General features: G+C 44.1%; 1 protein-coding gene across 1 annotated transcript in view; it reads left to right on the top strand.

Annotated features, from left to right (window-relative positions):
* Window positions 1-16,193, top strand: part of RPH3A (rabphilin 3A) — a 407,102-nt gene that overhangs the window by 133,484 nt on the left and 257,425 nt on the right. Inside the window, exon 2 of the mRNA XM_063964354.1 lies at window positions 2,131-2,220. Coding sequence (XP_063820424.1) covers window positions 2,144-2,220 — 77 coding nt within the window. The 5' untranslated portion in view covers window positions 2,131-2,143. The remainder of the gene's footprint in view (window positions 1-2,130; window positions 2,221-16,193) is intronic.

Below are 16,193 nucleotides of genomic sequence, written 5' to 3'. Positions count from 1 at the left end.
CGTCCCTAGAATCGTTCTGATGTATGGCCAGCTTTAGATCTTGGAAAGTGTATTCAATTATTTATTATTGCACAATCCACGTTTCACAGAAGATATATGATCTTCTTTGTTTAAAGTTTTCCAATCCTGTAGGTAGCCACAAGCATTATTTATGTGCTTCTAGTTTTATTATTTGAATACATTATATAATACATTATATAATCTTTTACTTTCTTTTATTGTTTCTGCCTGCATTTAGATGTTGAAGTCTTCTGGTACTGTCCATGTTTATTACATTCTCTTTTTTTATAGTCTTGGCAAAGCTTTCAAATGCTGACAGAACATTCATTATGTGCTCACATATATACTGTACACACACACACACGTATGAAATTGGCGGATGGTACATAGAAATAACAAAACGGTCAACGCTGGTCTCTTGAAAATATCCTCAGAGAAGGTGGCAAAAATCAAGAGAATGGGGCAAGAGAAAGAGAGAGATTGAGCGTGGGGGAAGAGAGTAAGTGTGAGAACGGGGGCGAGAGAGAGGGAAGTGTAATAAGATACAGAGTGAGAATAATAGGGGTAATGAGGGGGGGCAGCAAAAGAATGAGGGAGAGAGATAGAATGAGGGGTTGGGGAAAAGAGAACAAGTGTTGGGGAGAAAGACAGATAACTGGGGGCATGGGAAGAGAGAAAAGGGGATGGGGGAAAACTTCCGAACAGCATGGAGGGGATGACGACTAGGGGAAACTCTTGCAATGCAAGCTAGCGAATCGGCGAACGATGGCTCTCAAACAGATGCATAAATATATGGAGATGAGAGCAGAGTATGTTATGTCTCCAATGTAATTTAGACAATTAGAGTTACTGATCTGGTGCAGTATTATCAAACGAAGTTTACTGCACAAAACTCATAATTACAAGTTAAAAAAGGTTGGGGGTCTATTCATGAAGCAGAGAAAAATGTGGAGAAGTGAGCCAGTGGAGAAGAAGTTTCCCATGGCAACCAGTCAGCTGCTACATATAATTTTATAGAATGTACTCGATAAATATGACTTCAATGCTGATTGCTTGCCATGGGCAACTTCTCCACTGGCTCACTTCTCCACTCTTTTACTGCTTCATAAGTAGACCCCTTTATCTGTAGTCTCCAAGTCTCACTATAGATGTCCCAGATGTAACAGTTCACCATTTATAAGCTTCCGTTGGAGTCCTGGTTAGAGATGTATTCCATACAGGTTTCAAATTCACCCAGCATTCACCACACGGTCAGGCCAGGCCAGCCTATGTGTTTCATTACTTGCTTTGTTTTTTGTAAAAGTACAGTACATGTGCAAGTTAGAGGACAGCTTTGATATAGGAGTATTATTAATATATACTGTATCAATGATTGTATTTTTTTTTTTTTTATAATAAGGAAATCTCTAGAATAAAGGGACACCTTTTGACATTAGAAAGATGAAAACTGATGGATAACATTTTTTTTACTGATCCATGGAATAGCTAGAACAGTAGAAAAAATTAGACATGGGAAAAACATATTGTTAAGACTGATATTTAAATACTAAAATCAACCAAACCGCATTAATAGACAACACAAAAAATGCACAGTAAGGGGGAATTCAATTGTCTCTATTTAATTATTCCTAATAAACCGGTGCGAGACGCTTCTTATCGGGGATTATGTTTCTCCTGTCTCAGGCAGGAAAAACAAACCCTCCAAAACAGCCCAGTTTTTCCCCGAAAACGGGGCTGTTTCTCATGAAAACACACAGGTTCCACGGAACCTGTGTGTTTTCGGTAGAAAAGGTGTTTGTTTGTTTTTTGGGGGGGGGGGCAGCCAAATTGGATTGCTTTAAAAGAAATACAGGAGAAACATTCCCCCATATATCCTTTTCTTCTGGGAGAATTTTTTGCTTCCATGGTATATTTCATTTCTTTGACTTTCCGTGCTTGGGTAGAAATTATCTTCAAGGGAATAAAGAATGATCTTTAGTTTCTCCATGCCTTAACTAATGCCTATTTGTTGTGAACAATTATAGAAAAATAAAAATGATTCCTAATTATAATATGGCTTTTACCCTGAGACTGACAATTGTGGTTGTACTATAATTGCAGTTTATTTACTTATGTATTTTTTTTACGCAGGCACTGAAGAACAATGACCGACACAGTGATTGGTAACTCTTCTAGCCGCTGGGTTTGTCCCAATGATAGACAAATGGCCCTCCGATCCAAGTGAGTGTCCTTATTAATTGCTCTTTGGTTTGTAAGAGTTCTGTAATTAAGAGTTGGCGACAATTACTCCTGTTGATGGTGTGATAGTGAAATAAGAGAACATTTCTGTGTCTTGAAAATAATTTCTTTTCTACAGCAGAAGAACAGAGAGACTGAATGGCAAAAAGCTGCAGGATATCTCCAGCGTGTAGAAATTGTTTCAAAAGATTTGATTAATTTGTTGGAAATTAAAATTCATATAGACATATAGCTAGTAGCCTGAAACTCAAAAGGCAAATTGGATAGGACAAGAAGAAAATGAAATCTGTGTGCGCCTCTGTAGCAGAGGATTTGAAACAGCACAGACATTTAGGAAAATTAAAATGAACTTGTGACCCCCTAGAGCTGTGAGCAGATCATTGTACAACTTTGGTTAAAATAGAGGCATTAAAATACAAATTGTGGTTGATCCAGGAGGAAATAAGAAATGTGACAAGATGTTGAGGAAGCAAAGGCGAGTAGTGGAAGAGGATACGCATTTCAGAGGCATGTGAAATCAATTTCTTTAGGTAAATATTGAGTAGTCTGTATCAGGTGCGGTTTAAGAGAGGAGAGGGCTCATGAGCAGGCTCCATTCTCACCCCTTTCTCTCTGTCAGCATAGTAGACTCTGATATTGTACCAGAGTCTACTACGCATATGCAGATCTCCGGTAACATGGCATCTGCGCTACGTTTCCGGAGACTTCTCTACTACGCAATCTCAAATCTCCAGGAAAATGGCAGCTGCTCGATTTTCCTGGTGATTAATGTCTGCAGAGATGGCTGACGTGGTACTCTGGAAGAGTATTATAATTATAATGGGTATGGTGTGTGCACCCCCATGTAGACACCTGCACCCTCTACCCATTATATATACACCAGTGGTCTGTATATAGAAAAATAGATTTTTACATTCAAGAAATGTGCCTATAAGATCCCAAGAGATTTCATCCAAATTTGTAGAAAGTGTATATAAAAGAAAACAAAAAAAGAAGAAAAAAATAGAATAATATTATCAATAATCACACAATATTGTGATAATATAAGTAAAACATGCATTTCTTCCAATACAGGAGAATAGCAAAAGATTTTTCCTTCCACCGATACTATGAATATGCACTAGATACTCTTTCTATTGTAAACTTTCTGCAGGTATAGCACAGTGGTGGTCATTCTGAGTTGTTCGCTCTCTAGCAGTTTTTAGCAGCCATGCAAACGCTATGCCGCCTCCCACTGGGAGTGTATTTTAGTTTAGCTGAAGTGCGAACGAAAGGATCGCAGAGCGGAGGCATAATTTTTTTGTGCAGTTTTAATGTAGCTCAATACCTACTCAGCGCTTGCGATGACTTCAGACTGTTCAGTTCCTGTTAACGTCACAAACACGCCTTGCGTTTGCCCAGCCACGCCTGCGTTTTTCCTGGCACGCCTGCGTTTTTTCAAGCACTCCTGGAAAACGGTCAGTTGACACCCAGAAAACGCCCTCTTCCTGTCAATCACTCTGCGGCCAGCAGTGCGACTGAAAAGCTTCGCTAGGCCTTGTGTGAAATTACATCATTCTTTGTAATAGTACTTCGCGCGTGCGCATTGCGCCACATACGCATGGGCATAAGTGCCGATTTTTTGGCCTCATCGCTGCACAGCGAACGAATTCAGCTAGCGATCAACTCGGAATGACCACTATTGTTACTCTATCTTCTCTTCCTGGATAATCTTGTATATCTCCCAGGTTTCAGGATATCGTAAAAACATTAAGTAAAGAATATACCTAATAGTGAAGTATTGTAGGGTATTGTTTTCAAAACCAGTTTAATATGTACTTACAATGAAAAACATACAGTATAAGATAGTAACATATCGCCACAAAAACATGGCTGTAACTATTAACCCCATACCAGTAAGTGTTGTAACGTCACGCACATCACAATAAACCACAGGATTACTGGAATATAAGGTGTTCTGCTTCCAGTTGAAATCCATCTGGCTGTGACATAATGGCACTCCCCCACTTCTGCTGACCCATTTCAATTAGTCTTTATCAAGGTTTGATAAGGACTATTCAAAATGCGTCAGCTGGAGTGGGTGAGTGTCATTTTTCAGTGTTGCAATGTCAGTGTATAAATACAAAGAGCAGTGACCATTTAACTAATACATGCAGATGCAAACTTAGGGAAAATGGCTGTTGTTAGGCATTTACTATACTGGGATTTGGAATTCATTAAATTATCGGGATGTAGTTGGGATCCCCACACTCAGAATGTCGGCGCCAGCATCCTGACAGGTGGGATCCCGAACATAAGTATCCCAGGGAGGTTAGTGTTAGGCTATGGGGGAGGGTTAGGTTTAGGCTGTGAGAGGGAGGGTTAGGTTTAGGCTGCAGGGAGGAAGGGTTAGAGTTAGGGGCCGGGGAGGGGAGGTTAGGGTTAGGATGCAGGAACCGAGGAATACATAGTAACATAGTTTTTGAGGTTGAAAAAAGACAATTTGTCTATCGAGTTCAACCTGTTAGTGATCTCCTGCACTGTAATATTTTTCAAACTAATTTTGACTGTGGTGAATGTTTCGTCGTTATGTCAATTCCTTTTTCTCCTACGTCCTAGAGGATGCTGGGGACTCCGTAAGGACCATGGGGTATAGACGGGATCCGCAGGAGACATGGGCACACTATAAGACTTTGAATGGGTGTGAACTGGCTCCTCCCTCTATGCCCCTCCTCCAGACCTCCGTTAGACCATGTGCCCAGGAGTGACTGGACACACACTAGGGGAGCTCTACAGAGTTTCTCTAAATACTTTATTGTTAGGTTTTTTATTTTCAGGGAGACCTGCTGGCTACAGGCTCTCTGCTTCGTGGGAGTGAGGGGAGAGAAGTCAGACCTACTTCTTCTTAGTTCAAGGGCTCTGCTTCTTAGGCTACTGGACACCATTATCTCCAGAGGGTTCGATCACTTGGTTCGCCTAGCTGCTTGTTCCCGGAGCCGCGCCGTCACCCCCCTCACAGAAGCCAGGTGAGTATAAGAAGAACAGAAGACTTCAGTGACGGCAGAAGACTTCAGTAACTGAGGTAAGCGCAGCGGTAGCGCTGCACTCCCTGCTCCCACACACCAACGGCACTCACAGGGTGCAGGGCGCTGGAGTGGAGCGCCCTGGGCAGCAGTTACTGAGGGTCTTGGTTACACTGGCAAGCAGATTCGGGGCCCGGACACCGAGTACACCCCCGCCAGTATACTGCAGCAGTCATGCTGCGCGCCATTGCTCCCACACACACCAATGGTTACATGGGTGCAGGGCGCAGGGGGGGGGGGGGGGGGGCGTGGACAGTAATATATATGTTTTCTGTGGAGGTATATAGTCCCTAGACACTATATATGGTCCCCTGCCTGCAAAATAAACTTTATTTTAATGGGGCTGAAGCGCGCACAACAAAGTTCAGCGCCATTTTTCTCTCTGTCCCCACCAAAAAGGTGTACAGTACAAACGAGGGGGGGGGGGGGGGGGGGCACAGAGTTTTTAGTGTTATATTGTGGGATATATGGCACTAGTTTTAGAAATGGGCATATAATCTTTGTTTATTTCTCTGTGTGTTCCGTGTCAGATATTTCCCACTATAGCTTTTTAGTCAACATATGTCGACGTGCGTGAGTGCTCTGTCACAAACAGCTGTGGGGATTACTGTCGGCATCGCCGACGCCTGTCGGTGCTTGAGTCCGTAGATGCAGTATCAACAGGTCGGTAGTTGGATGCTTGTCAAAAGTAAACACTGTATGGGAGACACAGTAGTATGTGGGTGACCCTGTCGGCACCAACTGTTATTACTGGGTGTAAATTAACTTGCTGTAACTGCCTTATACCTGTATATATATTTATATGTATGGTATGGTTCCATGGGCCTGTAGCTCGAACACAGACATGGTAGTATAGGTGGGGGAGTGTTATTACATTATATATATATATATATATATATATATATATATATATATATATATACGCTCCCATGGACCCCTTGGGGTTGCAAGAATGTTATTTTGCCTGGTTACCACTCCCTGCTGTCGACGAATACTAGCTTTCTGTCGACCATAACGTTTCCTGGTAGATCCACAACTGGGGCATTTCAGTACATGGTCATACACATTCTGAGCACATTAATGTCACTGAGGACCCGACGGTTCCGGACAATCCGCTTATATGTATGATATATATATATATATATATATATATATATAGTTGGGATATGTGTGTATATGTGTATTACAATAGGTACATTCATATTACGTTTTCTAATGAATGCTGAAGTAAAAGTATTCCTTCTCATGTGCTGGTCGCTCTGTTGATAAAGCTCTAGGTCGGCCGTGACGAGTTGGTCTCAGATCCTCACAAGGAGTCCGAATGTTATTCCTTTCCCGCCAAGGATAGAATACTGTGAAAGTCAACTCCTGGTCGACACGGGGCCCTGTCACAAAGGATCGTACACAGGAAGCTAAGTGATATTTTATTTCTATGCTTTGCAGTTATTTGCATTACATGCACATGGGGAAATGTTTGTATTCGGAAGGGCATCCGATAGAATTACCCTACAGAGAGAAGGGGTTTTTCGTAGGTTGATTCTTCTCTATAACATTGCGGCAGGTTGCTGGGCGACTGCAGGAGGGAATGCTGAGGCTGACTCCGAGAGAAGCTGGAGTTTTTTTCCCTGGGACGGTGTACCGCTGTTTGGGGATGCCTCAGTTAAGTCGGTCTCGGCGGATACCACTGGGAAGTCTACCTTCGTGAGTTAGATTCCCTCACAAAGGTTGGTGACGCATTCTGTTGTGGGATGCAGTCATTTTAACCGGTTCGTTACAATTCTTTTTTCCTTTTCTGTGAAGATAGTGGAATGTGAAAAGGTAAGAGTTCTGCAGCCTTGTTAGGTTCGCAGAAGTGGATGTCGTTTTCTGTGTCTACCACATCCACCGCATGTCGCTGGGTCTATCTGGCTGGAGCCCACATCGGTGGGAACTCGTCTAATACTCTTCAGTCAGTCTGGAAATGGACTTGGGTCTGTGAGTTAATAATAGAATCCATAGGGGGACATACTGGAGTTTACAGATGATTCCCCTCACGGATTTTTCAATTAGATCTTACCGATTCCCCTCTGGAAGGGGAGGTAGTACGCGACGCCATAACAGAGTTGCGTCAGGTTCAGGACGTTGTCCTGCTGTTTCTGTAAGAAAAAGGAAAAAAAAAAACCTGTGAAGGAAGAAAAGGGTTTAATTGCAGTTTTCTCCGCATTCAGCTTACCTGGGTTGATATCCAGGATTGTCTTTGCCATTTCACCGGAGTGATGGCAGTATGATGGGTTTCTTTCAATAGTAAGAGCCTTTGTTATTCTGTACTTAGATGCTCTCCTGATTAAGGCGAGGTCAAGAAACAAGTGGCGCAAATCGTTGTTTCTCTCTGACTGTTCTTCAGCACAGGGATTGGCTGTTGTTCCCAACGACGCAGATGTCGGAGGGGGGTATCAGAGTAGATGCTGAACGGTTGAAGTTCTGTGTTTTCCTGTGGAAAGAGGTCTGAGGATCCAGAGTCGGATCAGATTTGCAGTGACAATCCATCAATATGTTCTGTTGATGAAGAAGATGGTGCGGCCTAGGAGGCTTTTCAGTGAGCAGGTCAAATGCCAGAGTGGTTTTCACGGGGCCAGTTGGAAATGTGGTCCGGGTCTCACCTGCACATGCGCCAGTATATAATCCTAATGGCCAGGATATCGCTCCTGTGGTGTCTACTCAGTTCTCACCTCCTAGAGAGAAGAAGGTTCGAATCCAGGATGTGATCCTGGTGTCCGTGCATGCAGATCTCCGAGACTGGGGAGCAGTCCTTGCAAGGGAAGTATTTCCAGAGGAAAAGGTCAAGCTGGGAAGCTTATCTTCAATAAGTTTTCTTGAATTAACAGCTATTTTCAATAAACATGTGCTTTTGTGATCTGCCATGTTAATTCTGTCGGACGACTTGACAGCTGTGGTGTAAGTAAGCCGCTAGGGCAGAACATAGAGCAAAGCTGCAATGGCAGATGCCGTGCAAGTTTTCCGCTGGGTGAAAGGACTGGTAAACGCTATATCAGCAGTCTTCGGTCCGGATGTGAACGACGGAGAAATAGATTCCTCTGCAGATGCGATCTCCATCCGGAAGATATACAGTCGTCATCGAGAAGTTTCACTGAAGCGACAGGTCTTTGAGGTGTGCCTCAATTCGATAGATTGCTGTCTCGCCTCAACGAGAGATCTCAGGAATATCGTTCCAGGTCAGGGGACACTCAAGCTATAGCAGTGGACGTCCTCGGGACACCTTGGGTGTTTTCAGTCGGTCTATGTGTCCCCTCCATTTTCACTCTTCTGAAGGTGATAAACGTAAGAAGAACAAAGGTTCAGGCGATCCTCATTGTTCCGGTCTGACCATGGAAGGCTTAGTATCCAGTTCTTCAAGATTTACTCATAGCGGATACCTGGCCTCTTCCTCTACGTGAGGAACTGTTACAGCAAGATCCGGGTGTGTATCAAGACTTACCGCGGCGGCGTTTGGCGGCGTGGCGGTTGAACGCCATATCCTAGCCAGAAAGGGTATTCCCAGTGAAGTCATTTCCACTTTTCTTCAGGCTAGAACAGAAGTAACGGCAAAGCCTTACCACCGTGTTTGGAGAAAATATGTGTCTTGGTGTAAATCCAAGAAGGCTACTACGGAAGATTTTCAGTTGGGTCGTTTTTCTCCATTCTTTGCAAGCAGGTGTGGGTGCAGGCCTAAAGTTAGGCTCCATTCAAGAGCGGTTTTGGCCTTATAAATTTTCTTTCAAGAAAGAATTGGCGACCTTTCCGGAAGCTCGGACCTTCGTGGAAGGAGTACTGCACATCCAACCTCCATTTGTGCCCCCATTGGCACCGTGGGACCTTGACGTGGTGTTGAGTTTTTTTGGGTCACAATGATTGGAACCTTTCTGAAAGGTTGTGTAAAATTCTCTCTTTTGGAGAGTGGTCATGCTTTTGGCTTTGGCGTCCGCAAGGCGGGTGTCGGAAGTGGCGGCTGGGCCTCACAAGAGCCCCTGTTTAATCTTCCAGGTGGATAGAGCGACATTGAGAACTCAGATAATAGTTCTGCCAACAGTGGTTTAAGTGTTTCGCAGAATCCAGCCTATTTGATGCCTGTGGTTACTTGAGCTGATTCAAGGTCTCTCGATGTAGTCAGAGCTTTGAATATTTATGTCTCCAATTTGGCTCAGATTGCGGAAACAGTTTGTCCGATATGCTCCCAGTGTGATTGGGGCGCCTGCGTCTCTGCAGTTGGTTACACGCTAGATCTGTGATCCGATTCGACGTGCTCGTTCTACGGCTAGATTGCAGTTACCGAATTCGGTGGTGACCCATTCTGCTTGGAAAGTGGGTTTTCTTGGGCGAATGCCCGAGGAGTCTCGGCGAGTCATCTTAGCCGAGCGGATACTTGGTCGGGTTCAAACACTTTTGCTAAGCTCTACAAGTTTGATACCCTGGCTGATGGGGTCCTCATGTTGCTCAATCGGTGGTGCAGAGTCGTCCGCACTCTCCCGCCCGGTCTGGAGCTTTGGTATAAACCCCATGGTCTTTACGGAGTCCCCAGCATCCTCTAGGATGTAGGAGAAAATAGGATTTTAATACCTACCGGTAAATCCTTTTCTCTTAGTCCGTAGAGGATGCTGGGCGCCCGTCCCAGTGCGTACTGTGTCTGCAGTAATTGGTTGTGGTTACACTCTTGTGGTGTGTCTTTTCTGTCAGGCTGTTGCTGATGTTGTGCATGCCATGGCAGGCGGTGTCTTTTTATTGATTGTGTTGTGTTACATATTCTCTCAGCATGTGGCTGTGTTTTTTCATGCCGTTGGCTGGTATTCTTTTTAATGCCACGTTCTGCGGTATGTTCGTGGTGTGAGCTGGTATGGCACTTACCGTGTTTAAACAATAAATTCTTTCCTCGAAATGTCCGTCTCCCTGGGCACAGTTTTCTAACTGAGGTCTGGAGGAGGGGCATAGAGGGAGGGGCCAGTTCACATCCATTATGTCTTATAGTGTGCCCATGTCTCCTGCGGATCCTGTCTATACCCCATGGTCCTTACGGAGTCCCCATCATCCTCTACGGACTAAGAGAAAAGGATTTACCGGAAGGTATTAAAATCCTATTTTTTTTTTTTTACTATAGTGCATGATTTACCCCCCATAACCCTGTATATCCTTATCCATTAGGAATTTATCTAGCCCATTCTTAAAGGTAATGACCGAGTCCGTCATTACTACTCTCAGGCAGGGAATTTCAAATACGTGAAGAAACCTTTCCGTCTCTGTGTGCGAAATCTCCTCTCCTAACCTAAATGGGTGTCCCTCTGTCCTTTGTAATGATCTTACCAAAAACAAATCTAGCTATCTCTGTGTATTATTGACCCCTTATATATTTGTCAATTTTAATCATGTCCCCTCTTAATCTCCCTTTCTCCAGTGTAAACATGCCTAGTATAGCAAGCCTTTCCTCGTATTCTAGCATCTCCATCCCCTTAATCAATTTGGTTGCCCGTCTCTGAACCTTTTCTATTTCCAGGATATCCTTTTTGTAGTATGGTGCCCATAGTTGTGCACACTATTCGAGAGGTGGTCTCACTAGTGATTTAAATAATGGGAGTATAACACTCTCATCCCTTGCATCAATCCCCTTCTTTATGCATGATAATACCTTGTTTGCCTTTTTTGCTGCATTCCTACTTTGGGTACTACTGCTAAGTCTGTTATCTATGTGAACACCTAAATCTTTTTCCAGTACAGAATCCCCTAATATTTCCCCATTTAGTATGTAGGAAGTATTTGTGTTCTTGCTACCAAAGTACAATTCCTTACATTTGTCTATACGCAAGTATACCTGGCCAATAAAGCTAATTCTGATATTGAACCTCATTCTCCATTTTGCTGCCCATGTTTCCAGTTTAAATAAGTTGTTCTAAAGAGACTCAGCATCCCCCTCTGAATTTATAACCTTACACAGTTTGGTATCGTCTGCAAAAATTGACACTGTACTCTCTAGACCTACTCTAGATCATTTATGAAAATGTTGAACAATAGTGGTCCAAGTATAGACCCTTGTGGCACACCACTTAGTACTAAAGTCTAATTCGAACACGTTCCATTTACCACCACTTGCAGCTCCCTTTTATCCAACCAATTTCTAACACAAGTGCATATTGTGCTCCCTAGCCCAGGTACTCTTAATTTGTTGATAAGCCTCATGCGAGGTGCTGTATCCATAGGCTGATCCAGGGGGGGGGGGGGGAGGCACTCCGGCCCGTGACCCCCTGTCGTTTCTGACCTCTTTTTTTTTTTCAAAAGAAGAACAGCAGCAGCACTACTGCTATTTCTGTCAGTCAGATTTGATCAGAGAGTCGGCAGGCACTAGGACCCTTCGCGGCTCTAGCAGCAAGTCCATGTAGTAACCAATGGGGAGGCTAGGGCTGCAACTTCCCCTGCTCACACCGCAACCTACCTCCCCCACTGCCAGCCAGTCAGCCAGAGTCCAGCCCAGGTGCGGGGTTCAAATGCCAGCATCAAGTAAGACTGTTACTTATGACAGCGCAGAAGGCTTCATTAGCCCTCACTGCACTGCACAGTATCCCAGCGTTTCCTCCTCCACTTCCTTTACCACCATGCTAGGTGCAGTCACACTCAGCCTCAGCTTTGAGAAGGCGGCACGTGTGATTGTGACAGGGCTGTCCTGCAGATGTCTTATGCTGCTTGTTGGAGATCCAGCTGGCTGCTTCTGCTAATCAAAGATGGGCAGTTCGTGTCCTACAGTCTGAGGCTCACTGCAGTGCCCAAAACAAGGTATACTGCACCTGCCACCACCAACTAAAAACTTTAATAAATATATCATGCTGGGGTGCATTCCAGGCTCCCATAACTAATGGAACAGGTGACCAACATTTCAAGGCCCAATCAGCCTTTTCATCAGGGCAAAACATTGGCTGCAGGAGAGCATCCTGGTTTATTGCCAATCATTACCTGATGGCGTATTCTGTGAGGCTATGCCCCCTGTGATACCACACCCCTTATCTGGGAGCATGCGTGTCTTAGGTGCATGTAAATATAACTATTATCGTTCCCCTATCATGGTGCCCCCCCTTTCATTTTCTTCTAGATCCGCCCCTGACTGTATCAAAACTTTAGCAGTCTAAAAAGATTACATCCATCTCTTTTTACCCTCATCTAGGTTCACACTAACTGTTTCATAAAATCCTATTAAGTAAGTTTGACAGGATCTATCCTTCACAAATCCTAGTTGGTTCCTATTAATAGCCTTATTGGTTTCAAGGAACTCCTGTAATCTATCCTTTAAAATACCTTCCAGTACTTTCCCCACTACAGATGTAAGACTTACTGGTCTATAATTACCCGGTTCAGATTTACTTATTTTTTTAAATATCTGCACTACTTCCACTATACGCCAGTCTTTGGGGTCCACGCCTAATGTAAGTGAGTCATTGAAAATCAAATATAGGGGTCTTGCTAATTCGGAGTGTAGCTCCATGAGAACCCTTGGGTGAATTCCGTCGGTACTAGGTGACTTATTAGATTTAGGCTGCAGGGAGGTTAATGTTTGGGGTAGGGACAGGATTAGACTTAACTGCCTCTGCACTGTTATTGGCATTTACAACAGTTGGGATGTCAGGGTCGGTATTATGACCACTGGGCATCCCTACTGCTGGGCTCCCGTACCCAACCCAAATTATCTATTTTATGTTCTGCATTCTACTCATGATTTTCTCTCTTTAATGATTATATAATAGAACAAATAAAACAAAATAGTGTACATAACATTGATTAATATTGTTATAAACAATAGGTCTGATAATCTTTTAAAATAAAAGTAATGCAATATATACACATTTTTTTAAATAAAAATAAATAATGCTAAGTAACAATATGCATTGGACTATAATGAGGACTATTGATGTTTAAGTAAATGTTGCACCAGAAGTATCTCAAATTTAATCTAAGCTAGAGAGTTTGCCATACAGTAAGTATCTGAGTAATAAAATTTCTTATAAGCCTTACACCAGAATTTATGTGTATTTGGGAGAGAGGAATGGTATCTGGAAGATTCCAGGTAGAAGTGTGTGTACTGTAGGCAGGGCCGGATTAAGCCCCCGGGGGGCCCGTGGCACCAAAGAGAGCAGGGCCCCCCAGTGGACCACCAGCCCCCACAGTCCCCCCCCCCACCCCCCCTCCACCCCGCTGCTCACCTCCTGCGGTCACAGGCAACGGGAGCCGCGCTGCAGCAGGGGGAGAAGAGAAGACACCAGGCTGCCGGGGTATGAGGGATCCACACTGCCGGGGGAGGAGTGCGGCTGTGCATGCGGCTTCCTCCCCCCTCCTCTCAAGCAGCACGGTCGGGGACTGAATCAAGCAATCTCCAGCCTCTGCCGCCAGCAGCATCTCTCCTGGCAGCAGCGAAGGCTGGAGATTGCTTGACTCAGTCCCCGACCGTGCTGCCCGAGAGGAGGGGGGAGGAAGCCGCATGCACAGCGTGGATCGCTCCTGCCCCGGCAACCTGTAGATCGGTGCAGAGCTTCGGCCGGGGGGCCCCTTAAAACAGGGGGGCCCGGGGTACTGACCCCCGGGGCACCCCCCTTAATCCGGCTCTGACTGTAGGTGAAGAAGATAGGAATGGGTATTGCTTGTGGTAAGGATAATCAAGTCTTCATTCAGCAAACTGTATGTGGAATCTAATAAAGTCCATCAAAAGTGGATTATGGGCTGTAATATTGAGCAACTGTATGAGAGAACAGTTCATGAGTAGAGAGTCAAGAGAAGGACATTGCTCCTTGCTTAGCTTATATTCTTGCATTTATTAAACATTGAAACATGTTCACAATGACCTGCTGGTTTGAAGTGAAACTGTTCTCTGCTCTACGAGGTACAATGAATATTCAGCTCCATATTGGTTCTAATGGGATGCGGTCATTAGGTCGACATGAGTTTTTCACATTTATTTATTTCATTTTTTGGATTTTTTCATACTTAATGATCCACGTGGACTACGATTGGAACGGTAATCTGTGCCGAGTGAAGCGGTAACGGAGCGAGACACCTTGGCCGAAGCATGGTGAGCGAAGCAAGCCATGCGAGGGGACACGGTGCACTAATTTGGGTTCCCTGTCACTTTACGGAGAAAACGACACCAAAAACAGTTAAAAAAAACTCATGTCGATCTTTTGACCTGTCAACCTAATGGCCATGTCGACCTACTGCATGTCGACCTAAGGGCAATGTTGACCTTCAGTGGTTAACCTAATGAGTGTCGACCTAAGTTGGGTCGACCCAATGACCCATTCCCGGTTCTAATGATGAGCATAACAAGCAATGCTTTCATGTGAAAATAGCATCCAGTATATGATACTTTTTTTTTAACATGCCTTAGTTAAAAAAGGATTCAGGTGTCATTTACATTTAGGATCAGAAGGCCCATGTACTTTTCGGATCAGAAGGCCCATGTACATTTAGGAACAGAGGGCGCATATACATTTAGGATCAGAAGGCCCATGTACATTTAGGATCAGAAAGCCCATGTTCATTTAGGATCAGAAGGCCCATGTACATTTAGGATCAGAAAGCCCATGTTCATTTAGGATCAGAAGGCCCATGTACATTTAGGATCAGAAGGCCCATGTACATTTAGGATCAGAAGGCCCATGTACATTTAGGATAAGAAGGCCCATGTACATTTAGGATAAGAAAGCCCATGTACATTTAGGATAAGAAGGCCCATGTACATTTAGGATCAGAAGGCCCATGTACATTTAGGATAAGAAGGCCCATGTACATTTAGGATAAGAAAGCCCATGTACATTTAGGATAAGAAGGCCCATGTACATTTAGGATAAGAAAGCCCATGTACATTTAGGATAAGAAAGCCCATGTACATTTAGGATAAGAAGGCCCATGTACATTTAGGATAAGAAGGCCCATGTACATTTAGGAGAAGAAGGCCCATGTACATTTAGGATAAGAAAGCCCATGTACATTTAGGATAAGAAGGCCCATGTGCATTTAGGATAAGAAGGCCCATGTACATGTAGGAGAAGAAGGCCTATGTACATGTAGGAGAAGAAGGCCCATGTACAGATGTATCCTCATACATCTTGCCTCAATACGCCATGCACACATGAGATGCCTGGCGTGACTGAGCCGGCAGTTCCAGAGTAGCTTTAATAACGTCTGGCGTTTTTTGTTGTTGTTTTTTTTTAAACAAAACATCTTAGTTGCATTGCTATGCGAAAAAGATGCACAAGCAGACTCTTCTGATTAAAATGATTTGTGGCACGTCTACAGTATATTCTACTTATATTTTCCTGGAAAACACTGTAATGTACTGTAGCATTTCACATGCAGATACAGCCGCAGTTGCACACAGAATATAGGCATGCCGCGAATCATTTTAATCAGCAGATTATGCTTCCGCATCTCATTCACATAGCATGCGTAGAGGGATGCGGCAGCTGTGGGGGGTACTGGGAGAGATTCGCAGGAAGAAGCACCTAAGCTTCTGTCAGGTGACCCCTCTCAGGGAGTTTGCAAAAAGAAGCCCATAGACTTTTAAAGGGTAACGCATTGGAAACCCGGGTCCCAATGTTAGTTCATATGAAAAAGTATTTTGCCTTTAGTACATCCCACCCTATTGCTGAACAATTACTGTTGTTCAGTGTAGACCATGAGCTTTATGCAGGCTAGGACTGGCCCCCATGGGTACAGGGGAAACCATTGGTGGGCCCCACTGCCTGGGGGGCCCACCTCCTGCTCTAAGTTTCAGGTTCCAGACTGTGCACTTGAAGTATACAATATACATATGTTACCTTATACTGGACTATGGTGTATTTTCTACAGTGCATTACTGTTATTAATCTGGTACATGGGCCCATACCACTG

This window comes from Pseudophryne corroboree, chromosome 1 (genome assembly GCF_028390025.1).
Source record: "Pseudophryne corroboree isolate aPseCor3 chromosome 1, aPseCor3.hap2, whole genome shotgun sequence".
Taxonomy (NCBI): domain Eukaryota; kingdom Metazoa; phylum Chordata; class Amphibia; order Anura; family Myobatrachidae; genus Pseudophryne; species Pseudophryne corroboree.
Note: the sequence above shows the minus strand (reverse complement) of the source record. Positions and strands in the feature narration are given on the sequence as shown.